Source organism: Hippopotamus amphibius, chromosome 16 (genome assembly GCF_030028045.1).
Source record: "Hippopotamus amphibius kiboko isolate mHipAmp2 chromosome 16, mHipAmp2.hap2, whole genome shotgun sequence".
Lineage (NCBI taxonomy): Eukaryota > Metazoa > Chordata > Mammalia > Artiodactyla > Hippopotamidae > Hippopotamus > Hippopotamus amphibius.
In genome coordinates, this window is record NC_080201.1 from 36,422,164 (window position 1) to 36,450,009 (window position 27,846).

The 27,846-nt window shown below is 40.1% G+C and overlaps 2 protein-coding genes across 3 annotated transcripts in view; one reads left to right on the forward strand and one right to left on the reverse strand.

Moving 5' to 3' along the window:
* Nucleotides 1-790: 790 nt before the first annotated feature.
* SIAH1 (siah E3 ubiquitin protein ligase 1) lies at nt 791-27,546 on the forward strand. 2 transcript variants are annotated; one of them, XM_057711626.1, is made up of 2 exons: nt 791-1,072; nt 25,644-27,546. In XM_057711626.1, exon 2 carries the CDS (start codon nt 25,646-25,648, stop codon nt 26,492-26,494), a length of 849 nt encoding a protein of 282 aa, XP_057567609.1. In that variant the 5' UTR covers nt 791-1,072; nt 25,644-25,645; the 3' UTR covers nt 26,495-27,546. The 2 variants fall into 2 exon arrangements, with proteins under 2 accessions (XP_057567609.1, XP_057567608.1); XM_057711625.1 differs by lacking the exon at nt 791-1,072 and adding an exon at nt 9,826-23,337.
* LONP2 (lon peptidase 2, peroxisomal) overlaps nt 26,126-27,846 on the reverse strand; it is a 98,539-nt gene continuing 96,818 nt past the window's right edge. Inside the window, exon 15 of the mRNA XM_057711624.1 lies at nt 26,126-26,220. Within this exon, the coding sequence (XP_057567607.1) occupies nt 26,206-26,220 (15 nt within the window). The 3' untranslated portion in view covers nt 26,126-26,205. The remainder of the gene's footprint in view (nt 26,221-27,846) is intronic.

Sequence of the window (27,846 nt, forward strand, 5' to 3'; positions counted from 1 at the left end):
AAAAAGATTTCCTATTGGTAGGGAACTTGGACATAATGGGAGACTATTCCCTGGTGGTTTCCGACATCTCATATAAAAAGTACCTTTCTCGTTTTCACACCGAATGCTATTTTTATGGGGGCTCTTACACGGAAATCCAGAGTCTGTCTGACACTGGCGTTCGCTCTGATATATACTTTGTACCTGTCAAGAACCGTGAATGGCATTTTCCTTTTATCTTTTATGTAAAGAAAACCCAGAGTCTCATTTAGTTTCCAGAGGAGGACACGGGGAAGGGCGTGCCACTACCCGCTTTTCAGCTAAAATAAGCTTTTGAAACTCACGTTCCGCTTTTGAAGAGCAGCTCAGACCTAAGGAAGGGCTTGGACCTCTTCCCCTTTAGGGGTAGGGTCCCAGGTCGGCGGCCAAGGCAGCCGGCTTCTTTCTCCTTTGGGGAAAGAGAGGAGTTGGGAAGGGCCGGCGTGGAACCAGCAAACAAAACAGGAGGGGCAGCAGACAGCGGGGCCGCGGCACAAAGCCCCGCGGGGGGCGCGCAACCGGGTCCCTGACGCGGCAAGCGAGCGCCCGCTCCTCCCCGGGAGGGTACGGTTGCAGGCAAGAGCGCGATGTGCCAGCGTCTGTTGGCCGCGAGGTGTTCGGGCACAGCGACGGTAGCCGAGACGCCCCGGAGCCAACCGCCACCCTCGGAACCCCGCACCGGGATGCCCGCGAAAGCCGCCGCCAGCCGCGCGAGCACCTCTGCGCCTGCGCGCCCGCGGGAAGCCCCGCCCCCTCCGGGCGGCCGGCGCGCGGGGCCGCGCCTCCTCATGGCGGCCGCCGCAGTGTGTGGTATTTAGCGGGAGCGCGCGGCGGGCTCGAGGACGCGCGAAACGGCGGCGGCGGCGGCGGCCAGGGGGGAGCCGGGGCGGCCGTTGCGGGGCGCGCTCTCGAGCGGCGGCGACGGCCCAGGGTGTCCCGTCGGTGTCGGCGCGGGGAAGAGGCGGCGGCCCTGCCCGCGGTGGCGGGGGTTGGCGGCGGCGACGGAGCGCGTTTGAGCCAGGACCGGGGTCCGAGGCGCGCTCTCCGCCCACAGGTAAGTGGGGCCCGGCCTGGAGGGAGGAGCTGGCCGTGAGGGGCTCTGCGGGAGGAGGACTCCCAGGCCCGGTAATGGCGGCGGGCGGCAAGGGCGACCGGCAGGGTCGCGCCGCCCGGGCAGGGGCGCGGGCAGCCCCCGGCGCCGGGAGCCTTTGTCTCGGCCCGAGTCCGGCCGCCCGGCCGAGCGCCGCCCCCCGCCCCTCCCCTGCCCGGCCCGGCCCGGCCCCGGCCGCCGCCGCCGCCAGCCGGCTCGCCCCCGCCCCCGGCGCCCCGGGCCCCGCAGGCCCGCGCCGGGGGTCGGCCCCGCGCGGCCTGGCGAGGGCGGGGAAGGGCCTCCTGGCCGCCCGGCCCGGCCCCTGCGCGCCCGGGAGGCGGGTCCGGCCGGGGGAGGCGTCCGGCGCGCCCCGCGCCCGGGTGCCGGCCTTTGTTGTGAAGGGTCCCGGGGTGTGCGGCCAACATGGCGGAGGTCAGCTGAGTGCGGGCAGTGGCCGGCCCTTCCCTCCGGCCCCTCCCCGCACCGGCCTGGGGGCAGGACGGGGCGACTCTGCCGTCCTTGGCCTCCCCTGCCTGCCCCCGACCCCGGGAGCGGCCGTCCCGGGTTGCGCTGCGTTCTTTCTCCCGCTCCAGCCCAAGCCTTCATTGTGCGGTGGGAAGAATGCAGCCTCCTCCCTTGTTTATGTCGTTAGAGAGGAGATCGCATGAACGGCTTGCCAGGGAAGCTCCAGCTTTTTATTGTAAACCTTGGTTTTCCTAGGCTTCATTTGTCGGGTAGTTTGGGGGCCTTTCTCCACTCTCCCAGATTTATAACTTAGGAATGTGGATAATCTAGGTCACAGCGTTGCGTAGGTTTTTCTTTTCCCGTTCCTGGAAAGATTCAGAATTTGTTTGCTCTGACATCCAGAGAAGTCCAGTTTGTGTGTTGGAAAATCAGATGGTGTTGCTGATTTGTCAAAGTCGCAGAAGCCATGAGCACGGATATAGGACAGTGATCAGGCTGCCCGTTTCTAGCAGTTGAACATTTACCATTTCTTGATAAGGGGCTGTCAAGGGTAAATTGTTAACTCTTCGCAGCAGTTGAACGTTGGGAGCGCGGACTCTGAAGTTCGACTGCCTGCTTCGGTTCCAGTCCTGCCCCACCGTTTTGTGACCTTGGGCAAGATACTTAAACCTCTCTGTGCCTCATTTTCCTTATCTGCAAAATAGGGGTGATGACAGTACCTACGTAGGATTGTTGGGAGTATTGACGAGATGGTAGTAGGCGAAGGGTTTAGGGCTTAGAGCAGTGGCAGGCCCATGGTAAAGTGCTCAGTAAATGTTTGCTGCGAAGGCTGTTGTTTAATAACTACATTTATGAGATTATCTCGGGGCATGTTGACACTGCATAGGTCAGAATATGTGAAATTACGTTATATATCTTTAGTACTTGGGTTTTTCTTTTAGTGCATTTCATTAGTTCTTAAAAATGAAAACAAGAGGTTTAGGTGATAAATGTACAGGCGTTTGGAGATGGTGGCTTTGGGAAATTTCTATAGTAACACATTTGGGTGGGTCTTGCATGGTCTGGAATTTAAAAAATCAAATTCATGGGTCAGTTCGCTTTTGAGGACTTAACTAACTTGGAAAAGTGAAACAGTGAGTCTCTTTGAGTGTTACGTGTCACCATCTCTTTTGGACGTTACTGAAGAGCAGAGTGTAGTGTGGTGATAAATGTAATGGATTGGTAGTTTTATTAGGGAGATATTGTCTGAAATTGTGGAGGAGAGGATTTTGGTTAGCTGTTAGGAAAACTTTGTGACAAGTAGATTTTGACCTAAAGTGCAGTATACAGATTATGTAATTTTTTTGTTCTGGAAATTAAAGATACAGACTTCTGTGATCCGGAATAATTAGTTGCAACGCTAAAGTTGGCTTTGCCAAAATAGTCTCTTTAGATATATTATAGAATTGCTTTACATGACCCCCCTTGACACCTTTCCAGCATAATTGAGTAACATTTAATAATATCTTGGTAAGGTGAAGTACAATATAATTGATAAATATGGAACTTTTCAGGATAAGTATTACACAAACTACAAATTAAGAAATTTAATTCAGTTTAGTGTAATGTGTTCTAAGCTTTGGGAAATTCATACAAAATTGTAGAGCAATATTCCTAATATCTTTAATATCTGTAATTAAAAAGAATAATAGGCTACAATTAATTGGAGTTAGAAAGGAAATATCTAGCAATGGCTACAATGATGTCATATGGAGAATAGGATTTTATTTTCAGCTTATGCAGTGTTTTGAAAACAGGTCTTACATAAGGAGGGTAACAAAGTAAGTTTAGTAACTTTGCAGAGCAGCCACTTAAAATTGTATTTTAAAGCAGTTGATTTACTTGATTTCTAGAGTTTGAAGATTTTTCTTGGTTTAAAGAGATCTGTTACAGACTTTCAGTTATAATTATGGAATGTCCATACGCATCTTATAAAATGTTTAAATTTTGGTTATTTTTGGTGTAGACCTCACTACAAACAAAATCAATATGTGAAAACCTCAGACTTTCTACCCCCCCCCCAAAAAAAAACCAACTGGGTATAAATTTTTCCTCTCTAAAAAGCATCGTTAATGGTTTCTTTTAAATAAGAGATTTTTCTAATGCATTTTGAATCATTTGGTTTTCCATGGCTATAGTTATTAGAGCTTCTGCTACAAAGCGGCAGGGATTATGGGTTTTTGTTTCTTTTATTCCTGTATCCTCAGTGCCTAACACTCAGTACAGACTTGTTTCCTGACATACTATTTCCATATTCTTATGACACTCAGATTTCTGTGCTGTGAAACCTAGACGCATGTGTTTTCCTGCAGGTCTTTTTTTTCCCTAATGATTATTTTTTAGAGGAGTTTTAGGTTCACAGCAAAATTGAACAGAAGGGTCAGAGATTTTCCCATATACTCTGCCCCACTCATGCATAACCTCCTCCATTATCAGCATCTCCCGTCAGAGTGATACATTGTTACAATTGATGTACCCTCACTGACACATTATCACCCAAAGGTTATGGTTTACATTATGGTTCACTCTTGGTGTTGTGTATTAAGAGTTTTGACAAATGTATAATGAATCCTCTGTGGTCTACCTGTTTGTTCCTTCCTCTTCCCTAACCCCTGGCAAGCACTAATCTTTTTACTTTCTCCATAGTTGTCCTTTCCAGAGTGTTATATAATCATACAGTATGTACCCTTTTCACACTGGCTGCTTTCAGCTAGTCATGCATTTAAGTTTCCTCTGTCTTTTCATAGCTTGATAGCTCAGTTCTTTTTAGTGCTGAGTATTATTCCATTGTCTGGGTTTAAGTTTATCTACTCACCTACCAGGGGACATCTTAGTTGCTGTCACGTTTTAGCAATTATGAATAAAGCTGCTGTAAACATCTGTGCAGGTTTTTGTGTGAACATAAATTTTCACCTCTTTTGGGTTAATTCCCAGGAGTGTGATTGCTGGATCTTATGGTAAGAATATATTTAGTTTTGTAATAAACTGCCAAACTGCCTATCAAGTGGCTGTGAGGTTTTGCATTGCCACTAGCAGTGAATGAGAGTTCCTGTTGCTCCACTTGGCCTCCAGCATTTGGTGTTAAAAGTGTTCTGAATTTTGCCATTCTAAAAGGTGTGTGGTGGTATCTTATTTTTTAATTTGCATTTCCCTGATGACAAATGATATGGAGCACCTTTTCATATGCTCCTTTGCCATCTGTATATCTGATGAGGTGTCTGTTAAGGTCTTTTGCCCATTTTTTAATTGGCATGCTCATTTTCTTGTTGAGTTTTAAGAGTTCTGTGCTATATTTTGGATAACAGTCCTTTATCAGATATGTCTTTTTTTTTTTAAGCTGATTTTGGTGCTTTATTTACTTATTTATTTTTGGCTGCATTGGGTCTTTGTTGCTGCATGCAGGCTTTCTCTAGTTGTGGCAGGTGGGGGCTTCTCATTGCGGGGGCTTCTCGTTGCAGAGCCTGGGCTCTAGGTGCTCGGGCTTCAGTAGTTGTGGCTTGCGGGCTCTAGAGCACAGGCTCAGTAGTTGTGGTGCATGGGCTTAGTTGCTGCACAGCATGTGGGATCTTCCAGGACCAGGGATCAAACCCGCGTCCCCAGCATTGGCAGGCGGATTCTTAATCACTGAGCCACCAGGGGAGTGCCAGATATGTCTTTTGCAAATGTTTTCTCCCAATCTGTGGTTTGTCTTCTCATTCTTTGGACTGTGTCTTTCCTTTTTCCCTGCACTGTTATTTTCAGCTTTCAGGTACCAAGGTACTTAAGATTTATGTGTCCAAAACTTAAAACCTTTGTTTCCAATCAGACAAGCCTCTCATCCTCTGTATCCAGTTAGTCATAGAGCCCTGATTTTTCTACTGTCTGATTATCTCAGATCTGGCGTTGCTTCTGTCTCTCACTCATTTTCACATGTACATTCAGTCCTTCTCTTTTACTTTCTAAGTGTCTATCTGCTTTTGGTTTCTGCCTCCTCCCTTCAGTTTTTCCTACTGCCATTTAAGGGAGCGTTCTAATATAGGTAACTTAAGGCCTTCAGTTTAAAGCCCCAAGTTTCTTGACATAGATAGTAAGTACACAGCCTCTTCTGGAGCTGGCTTTTGTTTCCTGCCATTTTCAACTGTGTACTTGCAAGTGCCTTTGTGCACCATATTTTCTCTTCCAACTAAGCTCTCTAATCTCAGCCTAGACATCACTTAGCTTAGGCACTCTTCCTGGACCCCCTTCACCTTGAGTTGGATGTCATCTTTCCATGTTCTCATAGCACTTTCTGCTTGGTCCTACTACAACACATATCCCCCTGAATTGTGATTTTTCTCTACTACTTTTCCTCCCCAGATAGACTGAAGTCTCTGTGAGGACTTTGCCTTGATCACCCTTGTCTAGAGTTTAGCATTGTTGCTGGCATGTAGTTGATGCTCAGTAAATATTTATTGAATGACTCATACCTTCACACTGTCCTATTATGCTCTTCTAGCCTTATCTTCCAGCATTTCTTCTTTGCCATTCCTGGTTAAACTGGATTCTTTTTGTTTCTTGAACATTCTCCATCCTTAAACATCTCTGCATTTGCTCGTGATTGTACTTAATCTCTCAAATGTATGTCTGTGCTACTTTGGGCAGATAACTTAACCTCTCCAAGCCTTAGTTTCCATTAGCATGTGAACAGCTATTGAGCATATTGCTGCCCCTTGCTGTGACCTAGAGCTAGAGTGGCAGTGTAGTTGAGTGGTTAAGAGGCAGATCTGGATGTGTCTCTTTGCCGCTGTCACTTACTAATTGTGTTTATGACTTTTAAGTTCCATGAGAGCAGGGACACTGTCTACTTTTGCATTTAAAAGCACATTACTTAACACAGAGAAAATGCTTAAATAATTTAAAAAATTAGTTGTTGAGTAAGTTAATTTCTCTATTACCACTTACATTCTAGTAAAGCAAAAAAGCAGAGTTTACACATTGGGATATGTACTATAAAAGAGTAAGGAGTAACGGTGGGAGGGAGACTTGCTGTGAGAAGTGGTGATACTTAAGCTGCCTTAAAAGGATAAGGAGCTAGTCCTTTGAAGGAGAGAAGGGAGAACATCTCAGGTTGAAGGAGCAGCAGAGGTAAAGGCCCTGAGGCGGGAATGAACGCGGACTGTTCCAGGAACTGAGAGAAGAGTGTTGCTGGAGAAAATCGTTGATGGGGAGAGAGAGGCAAAGATCAGATCCTGCATAGTCAAAGTAAGGAAAGTGAATTTTATTTTAAGGGTACTGAGAAACCATCAAAAGGTTTTAATTAAAGGAGTAGCATAATCTACTTTTAAGATTGCTTTAGCTGTTTGGAGAATAATTGGTTAGAAGGTCATTTCTTTGATCAGGAAGTACAGTAGTTGATTTTGACCTGGATTAAGGTGGTGGCTGTGAAGATGAAGAGAAGTAGATGGATTTGACATGTATTTTGGGGACAGAATTAACAGGGTTTGCTGACGGATTAGATATGAGAAGTGAGGGAAGGAAGGAATTAGGTGGTTTCTGGCTTGAGCAACTGTGTGGATCATGGTGCTGTTTAACAAGAATGGAAAAACTAGTGGGAGGTGGTGCAGATAGCAATAAAACTCAAAAAGAAAAAAAAACAAAACCCGAAAAACAGAAGGATAGCAAATAAACTCAAAGTTATGATATGTTGGATTTAAGGTATTTATGAGACATTCAGAATGATCCAGTGAGGTAGAAGGAACATCACAGAAGCTAGATGGGAGCTAGTAGAGCGTGTTCAGGTGTTAGGGAATGGTCCAGTAGAAAAAGAGGGGGAGACTGATGCGAGAGAGAGGGATTAATGGAGTGTGAAGTCTGAGAAGGTGAGAGGACACTGCCCAAGGGCCTGCGTCACTTCTTTCATTCTAAGGGGAGGAAAGGAAGTGGTAAGTCAGCATTTGATGGCTTCTGTTGTATTTTCTAAAGGAAGTATGGGTGAAGCCATCAGTTGGAGTATTTATAGTTAGTGATTACTGTACTATGGTGGGTTAAAGACATAGTAGAGAGAGACACATTGAGAAACTGAGCAGAGGGGAGGAGAGAAGAGATTCTGTGTGATACCAGCTATGACACCTGATAATTAGGAGATTCTAGAATACCTCGAGCGATAGTATTACTTTTTCTTCCCTCAGTGTAAACTTTTTTGATGAGTTGTAGGATAACTACATACAGAAAAGTGCTCAGATATTAAGGATACAGCTTGATGCATTTTCACACACTATTGTGACCAGCTCCCACGCATCCCACTACTTTTATTTTATTAATTTCTAAATAATGCACTGGGTCTTAGTTGCGGCATGCATGTAGGATCTAGTTCCCTGACCAGGGATTGAACCCGGGCCACCCTGCATTGGGAGCATGGAGTCTTACCCACTGGACCACCAGGGAATTCCCTGTCCCATTACTTTTATTTTGATTTTTTGGGGGTGGGTGTGTGTGTAAATCTTTGGGAACTCTAGGCTGAATGATATAGATAATACAGTCTGTCCATTTGGGGTCACTTTATTCTGTAAGCTTGAGCCACAGTGACCAAAATGATATTGGCAAAGACCTTTTATTAGGTTTTAGGTTGCCCAGTCATGTTGAACTTGTGGCTTTTGTTTTTGTTTATTTTGAATAATAGGGGGGTTGGGAGCACATGGAACTAGAAAGAGAAATGGAGGAAAAATTGGAGAACTAATTTTTATTTATAAAGCAGGTATTGCCAGTGAGAAATATTTTCTTAGAAAATTAGAAAAATTCTAAATTAAATTCAATGCCAGTCTTGAATTTTATAGGAAGTATGATACTGTGCTTGTTACAGTTATTATTGGCATGTTGACAGGCTTAGCTAGTAATGGTTGATAAGGTGAAATTAAGTACACTGTACACTAACTTTTTTACTTCAATTTTTTGGTTTAAATGAACTAATCTAATTATTAAAAACTTGCTTTTCCCCTCCTTTATGTTTTACCTTTTAGCTCTTTTGAGCTCAGCTAAAGATGAGTTGTGGTTTTTTGTTTGTTTTTGCTTTTGTTTTGTCGGCGTCCCTAATTTAACTTTGTTAGGGACAGTTTTGGATATCTTGTTAATACAGATAGTTCTGAGTTAATTTCTGCAGACTGTTATTTTGCTTTTGCTTGGAGAGGTGATCAGATAAATTTTGTCTTAGAATTAACTTCCAAAATGCTAAATTTAAATTTTTTTTTAGTAAGTATAAACTAAAATATGTGTATATGTATTTGAAATATGTGGGTTTAAAAAATATGAATAGGCTGTTTTTTAAATAATTTTTTCCCTATAAGTAAGTATTCATCTGTTTGAGGCATTTTAAGAAAAAAAATCTAAGAAAAAAAGAAAGCAGTAGGCAAAATCAACTCTTGATCTCTCAGTGTTAAAATTTGTGTATGAAGTCACTAGGAATTCATTAGCAGGCAAGTGTGGGGACACAGAATAAAAATGCACTAAAATTTAATCATTTAAAAAAATTAATTGGCTGCTCTGGGTCTTTGTTGCTGAGTGTGGGCTTTCTCTAGTTGCGGAGAATGGGGGCTAGTCTTCATTGTGGTGTGTGGGCTTCTCATTGCCGTGGCTTCACGGGCTTCAGTAGTTGAGGTGCACGAGTTTTCAGTTGCTCCAAGGCATGTGGGGATCTTCCCAGACCAGGACTCGAACCTTTGTTCCCTGCATTGGCGGGCAGATTCTTAACCACTGTGCCACCAGGGAAGTCCCAAATTTAATCATTTTTAATCACGAAAGTAATATATATGTTTAATGGAACATTTGAGAAATACATCCAGAAATGCAGCCCCCACCTTCCTCACAATTATTCATAATGTGATAATTGAAAAGTAACCATTGTGGACGTTTTGGTGTAGTTTCTAGTCTGTGTGTGTTCCACATTTTTTTGAGACAGCCGTAGACATTTTAAAGTCAATTTCTTTGATCTGACTTAAATCCTTGCAGAATTTTCCCATTAGTGATTAGCACTTGTCAGTAACTATACATATTTGAACTGCATAATTCCAAATGATGAAGTTTGTGCTTATAGTCTAATATCCTTCCGTTCTTGATATTTTGTGTATGTACTTGTAGTTCAGTGGTCCCATCTGCTCTCTGTGATTTCTGGTTCTAAACTTGATCTCCTTTTCGCCTTCTCTAATCCCTTACCTTAAGTCTTTAAACCACATTCTGTAATTAGGATGCCCTTATGGGTTTTTTTTTTTGTCCCGCTACATGATATGTACATACACACTTACCTATATAAAAATAGACAGCTGTGTCAATGCACAGATTTACTTAATTCTTTTCTTTTTTAATGTAAATGGGATTGCAATATATTCTGTGGGCTTGTTTTTTTTTTCCTCCACCTGTTTAAACAGTTTGATTCTTATGTTAGTAGGTATGAGCCTATCTTATTCAAAAGAAAAAAAAGGCAGCATAGTATTCTGTTGTACGGACCATAATTTAATCACTATCTTAAGCTAGGGCTCTTTTCAGTTTATTTGCTCTTACAAACAGGATTGCTGTAGGCATCCATATGTATACACCTTTGCCAACGTGTAAATCATAGGATAGATAGACTCTTGGAAGAAAAACTACTGCGTCAAAGACTATACAGACTTTACATTTTGAAACAAACTGCTAAATCTTATTAGAAGCCTTCACAGTGGACATTTCCAGCAGTGTAGAAAAGTCTGTTTTCTGCACATCTTAGCCAATACTTGGAATCAAATCTCTGTGAAAACAAACTTATATTTATAATTTAAGTAATGCATGCAGTTTGTGACAGTTCTCATATCAAGGTTTTTGAACTTTTTCCGTTAGTCTAAAGAATTTTACATGCACAATAATTCAAAATCAAATATTCCACTAGGCTTATTTTTTAAAGAAAATCTCCCTGCCCCTACTCATCTCTGGATGTCCTTTTCCAGAGGCAACTACTTTTACCTCTTTGAAATGATTATTTTTGTATTTACCTTCTTTATCTCTAAATAATATGCTTCTGTTGTTACTTCTGGATTTCAGTTTTAGACCTTATTCCTATTGTGGAATTTACTACCTTTCCTGCCCCCATCACATGACCCTTCCCATTCCTATACTCTCCTAAGTTAGTAACATCATAATTGTGTGTTTGCATTATTATGAATGTAAAAGTTATTCACAATTTGAGCTATATAGTAAATTGTGGTTTTTTCACTGAACTGTTTGTATAATTTTCCTTGTAGTTAATACTTTTCTTTTTTTGCTTTCTTTTCTCTGTGCTTACTGCTAGTGCTACCCCACATTCCTTACTACTTATCTAAATGTTCAGGTTGTTTGGATGCCTCACATTGCCTTCTTCCTCTAGTGCAAAGCTGTTACTATTCTGTGTTCCCCTTCATCTTTCTGGGTTAGGTCTTCTGTTTACTGTAGCCCATCTTGTCCTCTCTCTTGGTTCATTTTCTTGTATTTGAAGGGCTTGTCCTCCGGGAGCTTCTTGAAGATATCTAGGGGAAGTAAATAATGTTTTGAAACCTTGCGTCATTATTCTGCCCGCAACACTTTTAGGATAATTTGGTTGGGCACAGAATTCTAGAATGGTAATTAATCTTTGTGTGTGTGTGAATTTTAAAAAGTATTGCTCTGTTGCATCTAGCTTTGGATATTACTGCTCAAAAGTCCAAAGCTCTTGCTTTCTAATGTATTCATCTAACAAATATTTATTGAGCCTGTACTGTGTGTCAGGCACTGTTTTAAGTGTTTGGGACATATTGAACCAGACAGATTCCCATTTTCCAGGTGGTGGGGGTGGGCTACAACAACAAACATAATAAATAAGTAAAATGTATAGCCTGATAAAAGGGAGTACATTTTATGGACAACAATAGAGTAGAAGTCGAGGAGGGGAAGGGAAGAGGAGGAGAGGTAGAATGGGCAAGGATTAGGAGGAGGGGTCAGTGGGCAGAGTGCTGGTCACTGTTTTAAATAGAGCAAACAGAGCAGGCCTCATTGAGAAGGTAATATACAAGCAAAGATTAGAAGGAAGTGAGAGTTAGTCACATGGATATCCAGGAGAAAAGTACTTTAAGGCAGAGGCCCAAAGGAGCAACCTAGTCTTATGGAACAAGGTGGCTAGTACAGTGAGTGAGGGAAAAAGAGGTGGGAGATGAAGTCAAAGAGTAATGGGGACACACGATTATATTGTGTAGGGCCTTATAGGCTGTTGTAGGATTTATCTATTACCTGGATATGGGAAACTTTAATGAGTTTTTTTTTATTGTTGTGCTCAGAATTGGTGGGTGGGGTGGGAGACAAGGATGGGAGTAGGGAGACTGGTTAGAAAGATATTGCAATAATCCAGTTGAGATACTGGTGGCTTAGACTATATATGATAGTAGTAGAGGTGGTGAGGACTGGTTGGATTCTGGATATATTTTTCAAGGAGGTACAGTAAGATTTCCTGTTGGTTTTAGATATGTTATGTGTAGAGCAGAATCAAGGAATGACTTGAAGGCTTGAAGGCTTTTGGATTGAGTATCTGGAAGGATGGAGTTTCCATCAAGTGAGGGGAAGGCTATTGGTTGAGTAGTTTGGGAAAAGATAAGGAGTTCAGTTTTGGCCACCTCCCTGTAGGAATATCTAGGAGGCAGTTGGGTCTACATGTCTAGGGTTTAAGACAAATCTGGAGGGTTTTTGTTTTTTAACCTGGGCTGGATATAAAAATGTTCATGGCAATATCAGTGGAATTTTAAAAATACAAGAGTGAATGAGATCACCAAAGTGAAGAAAGGTGGGCCACAGACAACTCCCAGTTTCGAGAGTTGGGGGAGAAGAGCAGGAGACAATAAAGGAAGCTGAGGAGGAACTGGTGAAATAGGAAAACCAAGAGTGTGTGGGGTCAGTGAACAGAGTTTACCAGGCAGGAGTCAGTGATCCGATCAACTCTGTCAGATGTTGGTGATAGCTCAAAATTTACAAATTAAATACAAACAAAACTACAAAACCAATAAAATTCAAATTACACTAACTTAGGAAAGTATTGAATATTGCCTGCTAAATTGAAGTCTTGAAACAACATGAGTTATGGAATTGACTTATGCTGTAGCTTCTTTTTGAGTTGAGCACACCAAAATTATCCCATATGTTGTGGTCACCACATGATGCATTTTCTTACCAGTGCATAAGTGCTTCAGTGAAAACCACGATGTCATTTGGGCTTCACTTCACACAAATGCATCATTTATATATTAGGTCCCCCTCTGTTTTTCTCTTTAGCCTCCCATAATTAGAGCACTGTAGTACCAACTTGGAGCCAGTGTGACCATAAATGTAAATAGGAACATTTAGTTATATGGTTAACAGGTGGATTCAGATGATTCAGAATGTAGTAATGCTGTTTCTTAGATTATTAAACACAGGAAAATAGAACAAAAATTTTACTAGAGAAATGTGGCACCCGCCATGAGACTAGAATCTTAGTTTGAGGAAAATTAGAGTCTTAAGTTAGTTCATGTGTTATATCCTTATTCAGAATAACAAATGATTTGGTTAGAGTTTCAGATGTGAGGCTTATGAGGACACAAATTATAACTGTTTCAGGGGGATATAATTTAGTTTGAGTAAGGCTCCATGAATTTTTTAATACGGCGTTTTCCTCTGTAAGTTCCATTATTTTTCTGCAGTAGTAAAGAGCCATCAGTCATATAATGTATTGATATTAAAATTCTCTTGTGTGTGACTTTTTACCTCCTTTCTTTAATTTCTTCGTCTCAAGCAATGTGTTTTTCCCTGTTCAGCTTAGTATCACCAGCTCTTCATAGGTTACTACCAATTTTGATATGCTTTAAAATTTTTGTTCTCTGTATGTATGTGCTCTACCATTACTTGTCAGGGAGAATGGGAAGATCAATAAGGATCTACTTAAATGTGTGACAGTTTTACATCCTGAGAGGATATAAAACATAATCAGAGTAGTGTGAACAGTTGTATTCAAATTTGGACACATAACTAAGTGAAGAATATTTGGCTGCTTTTATCTAGACACTGTGAGTCTTGGTTATATTGCAGTAGTGATTGTGTTGTAATCATGACGGACATGGTTTCAGTAATTCAAGTGAATTCCCCAAAATTCTATTTAGTGATATGTGATATGACATAAAAAGGTTGAGTCTGTTTGACTCTCTTCTGCGTCTTCTACCCCCCCCCCCCTTTTTTTTTGTGGTGCACCATGTGGCATGTGGGATGGTAGTTCCCTGACCAGGCAATGGAACCCACACGCCCTGCAGTGGAAAGGCAGAGTCTTAACCACTGGACTGCCAGGGAAGTCCCCTACTTCTTTTGTTTCTCTCCTCTTACCTTTCTTTTTGATTCTTTGCTTTTATTTAATGTCTGATGGTTTAGTGGCTGTTAGATTATACCGCCTTGATACAAAGAATTTCAAAAAAGCAATTATTTGCTATGAATACGAGTTTAATTTAAAGAATTTCAGGAAATTTTTTTTTTGGTCAGATTTTATAAACATTGAAGATTAGTTGGATGTTAAGTTCTGTGCCACAGTGAGAAAATTATACACACCTTTTTTAGTGTTATTTGAAAGAAAATAAGATTCAGGGACAAAACAAACAGTCCCGGCTCTGTTCTTATTACATCTTAATTTTTCTGACCTTCAGTTTCCTCATCTGCAAAATGGATATACAGCCTTCTTTATGAGTCTTAAATAAAGACTGTGTATGAAGCTATCAACATGTTGCCTTACAGGTTGGTAGATGCTCAGTTTGAAGCTTTGCTCATAGCAAACTCTGTTATCTTTATCATGTTTCAGACACAATTCCGAGTTGAGGTTATGAAAATGAACGCAGTAGGTTGAAACAACAGTTTTCAGTAAAATTTCATATAATCTGGGTCTTTTTAATTTAGTGATTCATTGCAGGGTTCTTAATATGGCTCTGTAAACATCACTGAATGTGTTGTTAATAATAAACCAAATGTTCTCATATAGTTGATCTCAGTTAATGTCCCGAAGTCTTGTTCTTAGTTTTATTGTTTCACAAATGAGAAACTTGAGACCCAGGATATTGCAGTTTTGCCCAATATCAAAATAATTAATGTAAGTGTATGCATAGGTATATTCTTAAGCTAGGTTACCAGTGGTGCATTACTAAAAAATGAAACTACTACCTAGGAATGAATGAGTTTATGGAAGTGTGATGTCACAAACAAATGTTTTGAAAACTTTGAGAATTGTTATGGAAATTCATCAATTTTTTAGACTGTGTTTATGGTGATAAAATGATTTACTTCACCACATAATGTTATCATTATTTTTTAAAAGACTTTTATTTTTTAGAGCAGTTTTAGATTCACAGTAAATTGAACAGAAGATCCAGAGACTTCCCGTATTCACCTTACTCCATCATTATCACCCAGAGTCCATGGTTTACATTAATAGTTCACTCTTAGTGCTGTATGTCATGAGTTTTGACAAATGTATAATGATATGTACCCACAACTATAGTATACAGGATAGTTTCACCACCCTAAAAAGTCTTTGTGATCCACCGATTCATCCCCTTTTTGCCCAGTCTCTGACAAATACTGATCTTTTTACTGCCTCCATAGCTTTGCCTTTTCCAGCATGTCATATAATTGGAATCATATAATATGAAGCCTTTTCAGACTGGCTTCTTTCACTTAGCAGTGTGTATTTAAGGATATACTTTATATAAAGATATAAAGATTCCTTCATATCTTTTTGTGGCTTTATAGCTCATTTTTTAAAATTTCTGTATTATATTCCATTGTCTGACTGTACCACAGTTTATCTGTTCACTATAGGAAGATATCTTCGTTGCTGCCATGTCTTGGAAATTTTGAATAAAGATGCTATAAACATCTGTGTGCATGTTTTCGTGTGGACATAAGTTTTCAGCTCCTTTGGGTAAATCTGAGGAGCATGATTGCTTGATCTTATGGTAAGAATATGTTTAGTTTTGAGTAAAATGCCCAGCTGCCTTCCAGGTGGCTGTACCATTTTGCATTCCCACCAGCAATGAATGAGAGTTCCTGTTGCTCCACTTGCCCTCCAGCATTTGGTGTTGTCAGTGTTCTGGATTTTGCCATTCTAAAAGATGTGTGTGGTATCTTATTTTTGTTTTAATTTGCATTTCCCTGAAAAGATGTGGTGCATCTTTTCCTATGCTCCATTGCTATCTTATCTGATGAGGTGCGGTGTCTGTAAGGTCTTTCGTCCATTTTTTAATTGGCATGTTCTCTTGTTGAGTTTTAAGAGTTCTGTGCTATATTTTGGATAACAGTCCTTTATCAGATGTATCTTTTGCAAACATTTTCTCCCAATCTGTAGTTTGTCTTTGCATTCTCCTGACTGTGTCTTTTGCAGAACAGATATTTTTACTTTTAATCAGGTCCAGTTTATCAATTGATTATTTCTTCATTGTGTAGCCTTTTGTTCCTTTGTCAACGATAAGCATAGTGTTGTTGTAAAATAGTGTTATTTAAAGTGAATTTTAAACCTTAGTTGTGAATTCACTCTCTTTAACGTGTTATATCAAGCAACAGATATATTATACCTTAGGGGTCATGAGGGATGAGTGAGCTCTGGTCGGTATACATGCTATTTCTTTTATTTGGAATTCTCATACTGTTGTACTTGGTTTATTCATTCCTTCCAGAGATATTTGAGTACCTGGTCTGGGCTGGGTACTGTCCTAGGTGCTGGAGATAGAAGCATGAGTAAAATAAACAAGGTCTATTCTGATGAAGTTTGTGTTGTAGTGCAGAGCTCCTGAACCAAGAGTTAATGGTTCAGAGATCCTGGAAGTTCTTAAGACCCTCTGAGGGTCAAAACTTTTTTTTCACAATAATGGGACATAAGAGTAAAGTGAAGTTCCAAGAGGCTACATGACATGTGGTATCTTCACAGATTAATTGCAGAAGCAGATATTAAATATATCCAACTGTATTTTTTTTTATTGCATCAGATATTAAAAAGATTTGCAAAAAATGTAAAACATAGACACTCTTCTCCCTATTATGGAAGATAGTTATTTTTCATAAACATTTAACATGTAATAGATTTTTATGTGTTACATAAAAAATGTGATGGTAATTTTAACATAAATATTTTAGAAGTTCTTGGCTTGAATTTCTAATATTGTAAATAGTATATATAAACCACATTGACAAAATGCTCTTTTGGGGGTCCAAAGTAATTTTTTAAAACTTTAAAGCAGTAAAGACAAATTTTTTCTTAAATGGCCAAACAGGTTTAAAGGGCTTTAGGAGTCATAGGGTCAGCTTTTCAACTCCACCCTTGAAAGCAGTCATAGATACTGTGTAAATGAATGACTTAACTGTGTTCCAGTAAAACTACTTAACGAAAACAGGCAAGTGACCTGCAGCTGTAGTTTGCCAATTATTAGTGTAAAGGGTTCCTGATACCAAAAAAGTTAAGTTTGAGAATTGTCAGCAGTGAAAAGCTGGTATTGGAGAGGGAGAAGGGCAGAAGATAGACAATAATAAGTAGTTATTTAGCAAGAGAATTTCATATGGCAGGAGATATAATATGAAGACAGTAAGAAGGGTGATCTGGCCTTTAGAAGAAGTGATCAGGAAAGGCCCCTCTAAGGAGCTGGCTTAAGTTAACTCTTATTTGTTCAGGGCTTAAAACCAGGTTTTATCTCCCATCTTTTTTTTTTTAATCTCACCTGGCTACATTGGGGATCCCTCTTGTATTGGGAGGGAAAGCAAAAGACAGTTAAATCTTATTAAACTTAAATTCAGAAAAGGTTAATTTTTCAAGTTGAACTAGAAAATATCCAAAGCATATGTGCTTTAAAAGGATCTAGAAAATTATAAAATATTGTCCAGATTAGAACATTGACCTACTTTGTATGACATTTAGCAAGTTACTTCTCTGTATCGTTTTTTTCTTCTGAAAATGAGAGAGTTGGTTAAGATCTTTTCTAAGTCTAAAATTTTTCCTAATGTCTGTTTGCCTAGGATGCCATTTGCTACCCCTAAGTCTTCCTTGATCAGATAGCTCCAACTTATTTTTTTTTTAACTAGTTCTATGATCTGAAATATTTATTTTGAAATCTCTTTTCTCATCTATAACGCGGAGGATAAATACTTAACCTGTAAGCTCATTGAGGACAATACCTGGTACATATATTAATATTTGGGGCAGCTGTTTTAGTGAGAATGGAGGAAAGACCCTCCTTTGCCTCAGTATTTAGCTTGCTGACCCAGGAACATGAAAATTAAATGTGAAAACTTAGAGGGGTTAAGGAAGTACAAGAGCAAAGCAATCTGAATTTGTGTGGCCATTCCAACTTAAGGGAAAGGGAAGGGAAGCAGCTCTTCCTGCCATCAAACTCTCTGTTCCCTTGTTGGATATTGAGGGTCTCTACATAATTAAATGCTTTAGCACATCAAGAGATAGGTAACTTTAGCAAAACCAGATTTATGAATTTAGAACTTGATGAGTTCTCTTGGAATGCAGTGGAAAACAAAAATCGGAATTATGAGAAAATACACTTAGGTGACTCTCCAGGAGAGTCAATATCAGAATTATGTGAAGAAAAGAACTGAGTAATGGTAAGAGTCAAAGGCCAATTAGAAGAAAGGTCCAGACTTGAGTCTTGGGATTGAAAATACTCACTTGGTATTTGGCAAGTGCTGATGGCAATATATCTAGATGTTTTGGTGAAAATTTGAAAATTTCTTCCAAAGATAAAGTCTAGAAGCCACCTGTCAGGGTAGAAGGTTACGGGGAAAGGAATGAGAATAAAAATGACATTAGGTTTTTCATCTGCATAGTTACATGTCAGAAGACAGCAGAATTTATGTAGTTCTTAGGGGTAGAGGGTGTGATTAGAATTCTAAGCTTGTGCAGTTTATGCAAGAGCTTGAGATTAAGATAGTTTTAATCACTTACATGCCCTTTCTGAAAACTTTCTTGGGGTACTGTGGCCATACCAAAAAATGAGTCGTAATTAAGGATTCAAGGGAAAGAAAAAGATGGGTATTTGTCTTATGGTATAGTTGTGAGAAATGAATTCAGAATGGTTGTAGTTAGGTTCAAAAGATTATTTTGGCAAAGTTTTGAAGTTTAGTACAATCTTTATCCTTGTAGGTGGGAAAGGGAAAGCTTCACTACTAGCTTGTTAAATGACCTGCCTTGTTTTGGGAAATGTTAATATTTTCATTCTTGATGTTAATGTAGATTCAGTGTGGAATAAAAATAATAAGGATAATAGCTAGTAAAATTAGGATATAGAATCATGCTGTCCATATCCAGTAGGACTTTCTGCAGTGACAGGATATGGTGATACTGTTTAACATTCCCACCAGCAGAGTATGAGAGTTCCATCTCTTACACATCTCACAGGCATCTCACTTCTGTGAGGGTGAGTCACAAAGTATCTGCACTCTCGCTGTAGAATTTATTTTAATCAACTTTTAGAAAAGACAGTACATCATTTTTTGACATAATCCCCTTGCTTTTCAATACACTTTGCCCATCTGTCAAGAAGCTTTTGGATTCCATCATTAAAAATGTTTTAGGCTGAGCTGCACGTCACGAATGCACCGCTGTCTTCACTTCTTCATCAGAAGTGAATCTTGGTCCTCATAGGGCTGCTTTTTCAGGGGACCAGACAAATGAAAGTCCGATGGAGCAAGATCAGGACTATAGGGAGGATGCTTTAACACCTCAAAACAAAGTAATCCACGACAGACATAGGTTGCCAAAAGTTTGTGTGAGATGGGTACGGAAACAGCTCACGGAAGAGCATAAACAGAAGCGTTTAGATATCTGCAAACAAAACTTGGACCAATATCCTAAGGAAGGTGAAAGTTTCTTAAAGAGAATCATTGCTGGTGACGAGACATGGATTCATCACTACAAGCCTGAGAGTAAATGGCAGAGTATGGAATGGAAACATCCTCAATCGCTGACCATGGGAAAGTTCAAAAGATGCTTATACTTTTCTGGGATTCTCAAGGGCCAGTATTTGGAACATTATCAGGACAAAGGTTCAGCAATCAACAGTGCTCATTACAGTGAGATGCTTATTGAAGAGCTGAAGCCTAAACTTCGGATTAAATGCAGAGGACTGCTATCTAAGGGTGTTGTGATCTTGCATGACAATGCACACCTGCACACTTTAGCCCACACTGTCAACACTGCAAAAACTTCCGTTTTGAGGTGTTAAAGCATCACCTGTAGTCCTCATCTTGCTCCACTGGACTTTCACCTGGTTGGTCCCCTGAAAGCATCCCTACAAGGATGAAGATTCGTGGCTCACAGCTCAGCGTAAAACATGTTTTATTGAGGGAATACAAAAGCTTGGTAACATACGGACAGAGTGTATTGAAAGGCAAGGAAATTATGTTGAAAAATGATGTATTTGTCTTTTCTAAAAGTAAGTTAAAATAAATTCCACAGCCAGGGTGCAGATAATTTTTGACTCGCCCTTGCACTTTGCATTTCATCTATTGTTACAGCATTTCCGTTTGGTATCTAGCATAGTGCCTAATGGATTCTGCTTAAGTACATGTTGTTTTTTTACCAGGTATAGAAACCTCAAAATACAGTGATTTAGGCAGTAAAAAAAAAATTGTACTTTGCTTTACACATTTAGGTTATGGTTTGTATTTTCCTCTCCATTTACTGTCACTACCTTTGTTCAGACTTTGGTTTTACAGGTCTTCTATCAGGTCTTTTGTCCTGGGCTTTCCCCACTTCAGGTCCTCACTCTTACTGGACACATAACTATAACTTTGATTCTGTGGCTACAGTGTTTTCTGAATTATCTTCAGGAAAATAGAGCTTTTAGGAAAATACTATGTACCATTTTTTAAAATTCCCATTACTTTGTTACAATTCTAGAAACTAAAAATAGATTGCTTAATTTTTTTTTTTTCTTGGCATTACTGTTTTATCACAAAGTTTGCTTTTTTAACTTGGCATTTTAAGCTGTTGAATTTTTAAGGAGACTTGCCTTTTAATTTTGTGTGTGGTGGAGAACCATTAGGATGTGCACCTCTTTGAGGGAGGGGTCATTATTTGTAGGCCACAGAAACATTACTTGTAAACTGCAAGAAGATGCAAAGCACAACATTGTTGTGTATTCATTAGAGTAGCCAGGCATAAGGTTATGCTTAATCAGAGAAATTCTTCATCAGTCATTTATAATTTATAACAGGAAACAAACGTTCCCACATGAAATTGAGAATAAAAGTTTAAATCCATTTACTTCTATCGTAAGTTTGTTAATGTGGCAAAGCAGTGGTTAAATGCTCTGAAATTACTAAGACAGAATTAAAGGTGGATACTAAAATGTTTTTTATTTAAATTGAAAGCTGTTTAAACTTTATACCAAACAGGGCCTGAGATGTAGGCTTTATTTTAGAAAGGGTAGGTAATAGCACACTCTCGGTAAATTTTGGATTTTTGCTAACTTTGGATTCTGTGGGCTTGTCTTAGTGTAATGTAGTTTTTGTGAAACTTTCCCTCGTAAAACCAGTTTACATAAATGTTTTTCCTAGTCGAGAAATTCTACTATATTGTGCTAAAAATTAGTTAAATGGCAATTGATCTTTGGAGACGTACGATATAACCTTACAAGCTAAAGGCATTTTTTAAAGTATATATCTGGAAACCACAAGTTCTTGTCAGGCAAGACAAGTTAACTTTTGGAATTGTGTGAGTACTTACATATTTTGGAATATGTACCACCTATGATATATATAACTTACCCATCTCCCTTAATCCAGACAAAAGCCATGCAAGGCTGGAAATACTGTCCCTGTTTTACAGCTGAGCAAGTGGTGAAGACTGGGTTTGAATCCAAGTGTAGATGACTCCAGAACAACACTTCCATTTTTACTGTCCTAACTCACTTATTGTGAGGTTTGTCCATGGATTAATGGTTTTCAGATGCTGGTGTAAGGTTCTGTACAGGTCCTTGGGAAGTTTGGGGAAAAGGTTTTTTTTGGCTTGAAATCTGTCATGCCTTGTACTTGTTTTACACATTTGGACTGTCTTAATTCTGTTTGGAAATAGTTTTTCTGCCTAAAACATTTGAAGTGTCCCACGGTAGAAACCGGAGACCATCTATTGAATAGAATGAATATGTATGAGGAAATTAAAACCTAGGTAATAGTAATTTATATTTGTTAGTGGACAGGCTGTATTTTCAATTATATTTCTGTTCCTAATGATGTTTTGTGTAGCCTAATATCCAAATGAGGTTGAAGTGATTGAACACACTATTAATAGGGTAGGTAAGTGATTAGAGTTAAAATTTTATGCAGAAAATGGGCAATCTACAATTTAGAGCATAGGGTTCACTCCCCACTACCAGCTCTTCCTGCCTTTAAAGGCTGCCCTAAGCATGATGTAATGACAGGTTAAACCTCTGAATGCCTGAGCTGACGCAATGCAAATCTGAGGCCCTGGACTTTATTGGGGCAAGGGTAATGCTTGTTTAAAAACAAAACAAGCTACTCTGTTTAATGAGGCCGTTTAAGATGGCTTTCCTAGAGTGGGAAGAGAATAACGTCTCATTTTGGAGGCTGAAGCAGGACTTTAATATGGTTATGTGTGTTTACTACTCTCACTGCAGAGTCTTCTCGGGAGTTTAAAATAAAGTGCGGTAAAAATGGAGAAGTGGGTTACAGTTGAGGAAATAAGGTAGACACCCGGTCAATAGTTATTGAACGAGGTAGGGAGAATGTTTTTACTCTATAAAAATCTAGCATTCTCACGGTTAACCGGGAGAGTGTAGTTCAGAGAAGAGTGCTTGTCTGGCCAGTTATTTCCCACGTATTCTGTGTAGGTCTGGGGTTGAAACCATCTGAAATTGCCGATATCCGACTGTTGGGGCCTACAGAAACGTAGCGTTTCGACCTACTTGTAAGCTGGTGGAAATGCTGAGGCGTGCGCAGTGTCGCCGGATTCGCGGGGATCCCGGGGTTTAGCCAGGCTGGGTGGCTGGGTTAGAGTTGCAGGCTGCTGCGTGCCTTAGTGCTGCCCGGGAGCCGCCCTAGTCTGAGCGAGGCTGAGCCTTAAGCTCCGCCCCCGTGCGCCGCCCCGCCCCGCCCCTCGCCAGCCGCGGCAGCCGCCGCCCTGAGCACAGCCATCCTCCAGCTGCCGGCTGGCACTCTGCGTTGGAGCAGGGTCTCCCAGCTGCGGGCCGGACCCTGCGGTAGTAACTCGACCTGGCACCGAGAGGGCACCTCCTCGTCCAGTCGCCTCCATGCACTCTCCAGCCCTTCACCGAGCTGGCTGGAGCCTAGCCGATGGATTTGGGGAAGACGGACTTCCAAGACATACGAAGGTTTAGGGCCCAGCAGAGGACAGCTCAGCGGTGGCTCGCATTTTTGGAGACGCAGGCGGATTTGAGCTCATGGGGAGGTGTGGTCGACTCCTCTTGGGACAGGAGGGGGCTTCAGTTCTCTGCCTCCTTAACCAGTGCTTCTGAGGAGTAAATGGAGTGTATGGAGCAGGGCACATGCCTTCCCTTTTTGAAAACTTGACCCCGGACATGTTTAGGAACAGAAGGTGTCCAGGACGGCCCTCTGTTGCAAGTTGTCTTTGCTTCTGAGGGAAAGGCTATGAGCTGTCTGGCTTCTCATGACCGAGAGGTCTCCCTTGCCTTTTTTGTACTCCTGGAGGGGCGTCTTGCTCACTTGTTTGCCAGCATCTGGGACAAGGAAGAGAAAAGGTATTGCCCTTAAGAGACTGGGTTGCTTAAACCGTGAAATGGGAAAGTTGTTGTGAGCCAGTGGAATCTAAATGGATCAGGGAATGGCTGCAGCATAATTGAGCTGGCAGTGATGTTTCTTTTGATCAGCTGTAGTTTTCTAAGTTTAAATCAAACTTCAGGTTATGTCATGACTCCTGCAGAGTTGTCCAGACACTTGAGCCCTTAGTTCCTACTGCTGGGCTGCTGTGTGGGTTGGGATTCTTTTTCTGTTTGAAGATGGAACTGGGTCCCACCTTCCCAGCTTTAAGTGGTTTTAGCAGCTGCTATCCTGTAATACTTCCAGTCACAAGAAATAAAAGCCACATTTTGCCTGTTTTCACACTTTGAATAGGAATTTAAGTTGTGCTTTCTGCAATGTTGGAAAAATAATAATGTACATTGTAACATGAGCCTGAACTATTGATGGTAAATGTGTAACTATTTTGTTAGATCAGGAAATTAAACAATAATATTCTTCTTGCTTAGTAGTTACATTATGTTGAATACAAACTGAGTTTACTACCTCTTGATGTGTAACTAGCTGTTTTGGTTTAGTGATTTGAAAGGCTTGGTGGCTTGGATTATTTTATGCCCAAGGAACCACTTCTCAGTTATGTTACTTCTCTTAAATGAGAAGCATAAAATGGACCATGAAATAAACATACAGCACACATACAGGACATTTTGGCAATGCTTAAGCCTATTGTTTTACTAGAGACCTAAAATAAAATGCATGTATGTACAAATCTCCTCACGGGAAACTGGATTACGGGAGAATTCTTTTACAGTGCTTTTTTTGGACTAGAACACCTGGATTTTACAGGGCTTCAGTGATGAGAGTTGATTCCTGTTGTCCTAAATCCATGTGATAAGCCATATTATGATAGAATTCGGTGGTACTTTTGTTTACCCTTGTACTTTAGGATATTGCTTTAGTGACAGTGGAATTAATCTGTCTGCTTTGGGGGTCTTTTTGTTTTTTTTTCTCTCTCAATCCCCATTTAAGGTGTCTATCCTTGAGTAATCTGAGTAATAGAACCCAGATTGCATTTATGTGGTCACACTGATAACCTGCATTATTTTTTCAAAGTTAAATTCTTTTCCTCAATAACAGTTATAATTGAGAAAACATTAGATTTGAGGAGTTAAATTTTAATTTTGCAGAAATATGGCTTATGGTTATTGGGAGTATACTCTTAGGACATCAACAGACTGATTTTTTGTCATCCCCAAGAAAGCAGCCCACTGTATCCCAGCAAAGGTAGATTCCTGGGAAAAGGTGCTTGTTTTACCTTTCATTCAGCTTAGCAAGTTAACATTGTTAACTTCTGGATGGTATTTATTTCTTAAATAATGTTTATTACCATACTGATGAATGCTTCAGCAACACCGGTGAACTCTAGGGTACAAGGAGATCTTTTACCTGTTGACTCTACCCCTCACCCCCAGTGTTGTGTGAGTCTCCCTGATGTTTTTTTATCTTTATCTTTTCCTGACTCTCCTTCCCCTTTGCAAACTATACCTGATAGATATCACAGATGAAAGTAGAATAGAATGATTTACTTTCTTTGAATACCAGACTCAATCTTTCATTTGAGGATGGCCAGCTCTCCATTTCTCCTCTAAACCTCTTCCCTTTTGAAGGGGGCACAGATCAGTAGGCAGCAAGGTTAATACCTAGCTGGTGTTAACAGTCCATGGAGATGGATGATGGAGTGGCAGCAGGCCCTTTCTCTTGTAACCCCTTCCCTTCCCGAAATATACCTCTAGAGCAGATAACTGTTCACCATTAGGAGGAGTTAAAGTACCCTGGTGATCCTTTCAATCATGTATAACTCACTGGAGTTGTCAACAGCTGACTTAAGGATGGGAAAGAAATAGAATAAGTAGGGCAGTTGAACACAGAGAGGGAGGAGAAATTCCACTCAAAACTGATTTCATTGAACTTTACTTATATAGTGTTCCTTAGTTATGGTCTAGTTTCTATTTTAGCATTTATTCCATGTAGTCCATCCAAGGATGATTTTTAACCTTTTTTAGAGAAAGGGAATTCTAAATGTGCTCTGGAACATTTTGAAAAGAGATTTTATCGAGTATACAATGCACATATTTTGTGAAATTTATGTTTTTTTAAACCCTGTTTTTCTTTATTCTTTTGCTTACAGTAAATTCTGCATGAAACTTAAGTATTTCTGGCATGTAAACATTATTTGTATAAAACAAGTTATAATTGTAATTATTTTTCTCCTTCCTCCTTTTATTTTTATTCATGTTTTTTATTACAGAAATGAGCCGTCAGACTGCAACAGCATTACCTACTGGAACCTCCAAGTGTACACCGTCCCAGAGGGTGCCTGCCCTGACTGGCACCACTGCGTCCAACAATGACTTGGCGAGTCTTTTCGAGTGTCCGGTCTGCTTTGACTATGTGTTACCACCCATTCTTCAGTGTCAGAGTGGCCATCTTGTTTGTAGCAACTGTCGCCCAAAGCTCACATGTTGTCCAACTTGCCGGGGCCCGCTGGGATCCATTCGCAACTTGGCTATGGAGAAAGTGGCCAATTCAGTACTTTTTCCTTGTAAATATGCCTCTTCTGGATGTGAAATAACTCTGCCACACACAGAAAAAGCAGACCATGAAGAGCTCTGTGAGTTTAGGCCTTATTCCTGTCCGTGCCCTGGTGCTTCCTGTAAATGGCAAGGCTCTTTGGATGCTGTAATGCCACATCTGATGCATCAGCATAAGTCCATTACAACCCTACAGGGAGAGGATATAGTTTTCCTTGCTACAGACATTAACCTTCCTGGTGCTGTTGACTGGGTGATGATGCAGTCCTGTTTTGGCTTTCACTTCATGTTAGTCTTGGAGAAACAGGAAAAATATGATGGTCACCAGCAATTCTTTGCAATTGTACAGCTGATAGGAACACGCAAGCAAGCTGAAAATTTTGCTTATCGACTTGAGCTAAATGGTCATAGGCGGCGATTGACTTGGGAAGCCACTCCTCGATCTATTCATGAGGGAATTGCAACAGCCATCATGAATAGTGACTGCCTAGTCTTTGACACCAGCATTGCACAGCTTTTTGCAGAAAATGGAAATTTAGGCATCAATGTAACTATTTCCATGTGTTGAAATGGCAATCAAACATTTTCTGGCCAGTGTTTAAAACTGTTGCATTCAATTTCACAGAGAATAAGGCACCTGTCTGCCTACCAACCAGAAACTTTTGGTAGGTGGAAGGCTAGACACATGAAGGTAAATAAAAGGAAAGGCTGTTAAATACAGGAAACAGTTGCATGTAGTAACACTAATATATTTAAAAATAAGTCAACAGTAAACCACTGAAAAAATATATATATATATATACACCCAAGATGGGCATCTTTTGTATTAAGAAAGGAAGCATTGTAAAATAATTCTGAATTTGTGTTTGTTGTAGATTGAGTGTACTGTTGAAAAATACTGGGTTCGTTTTGTTTTTTTTGTGTGTGTGCGTGTGTGCATGTGAGCGTGTGTTTGTGTGTGTGTGTGTGTGTTTGGTTTTTTCTTTTTCTTTAACTGACAAGCCATGTTGAGTGGTCTTAGACCACTGCTTTCCCCCTATGTGAGTCAATACATAGTGCTGCTGTGTGTGTATATTTTTTTTGTGTGTGTATTTGCTAATTTTTATTAATTCTAGTTTTTCATTAAATAAATTTGACTTTCTTTTCTGTAATTCAGGTCTTTCCTCACTTTTTTTTGTACCTTTTAAAAGTTAGTGTCTTTGATATGCATAATTGTTATGGTAAAATTTATACATGTGTTTGATACATTTTTTTCCCCCATTAATCAGTTCATTAGAAATATTTTAAATTCAACTATTTTGTGAAGAGATGAGTTTCAAAGAAGGTAACATCAGAAGAATTATCAGAAGCTATTTAAAGCAGCTATAAGATGGGCTCTCTCTCTCTCTTCTCCAGTTGAGTCATATCTTCAGACTTATTCTTTGTAAGGTTAGGGAGTACTGAATTTTTTTTTTTAATACTGGAAAAAAAAATCAGGCTCCTCCCCACCCCCCACCCCCCAAATATCTTGGACAAATCACATGTTTAAAATTTGTTCTTGTATTTATTGGTTTTGCAAAAGAAGGCATCGTCTTACACAGTATTTGTAATTAAAAGCAAATCATTTGTTTAAAAAAAAAAGGCAGTTTGCAAAAAAAGATGTTTTTGGTCTTTTATAATTCTCATTAAAAGAGTATCTGGCAAATTAAAAACTCTTACGTGTCTGCTTTAGCTCTAAATTTGATTAAAATCTGAAGTTATTTTCCTGTTAAATTCCGTACTTTATAATCAAAAGCAATGTGCTATATAGTTTGAAATTTGATAGATAGAGATCTGTTCTAAAGTACAGCAAAAGAATGGGTATGTGGCCTCTGTTTGGCCTACACAGAGTCTTGTTTTTTTCCTTCCTCTTGCTTACATTTTGATTCTCACAACTCTGTT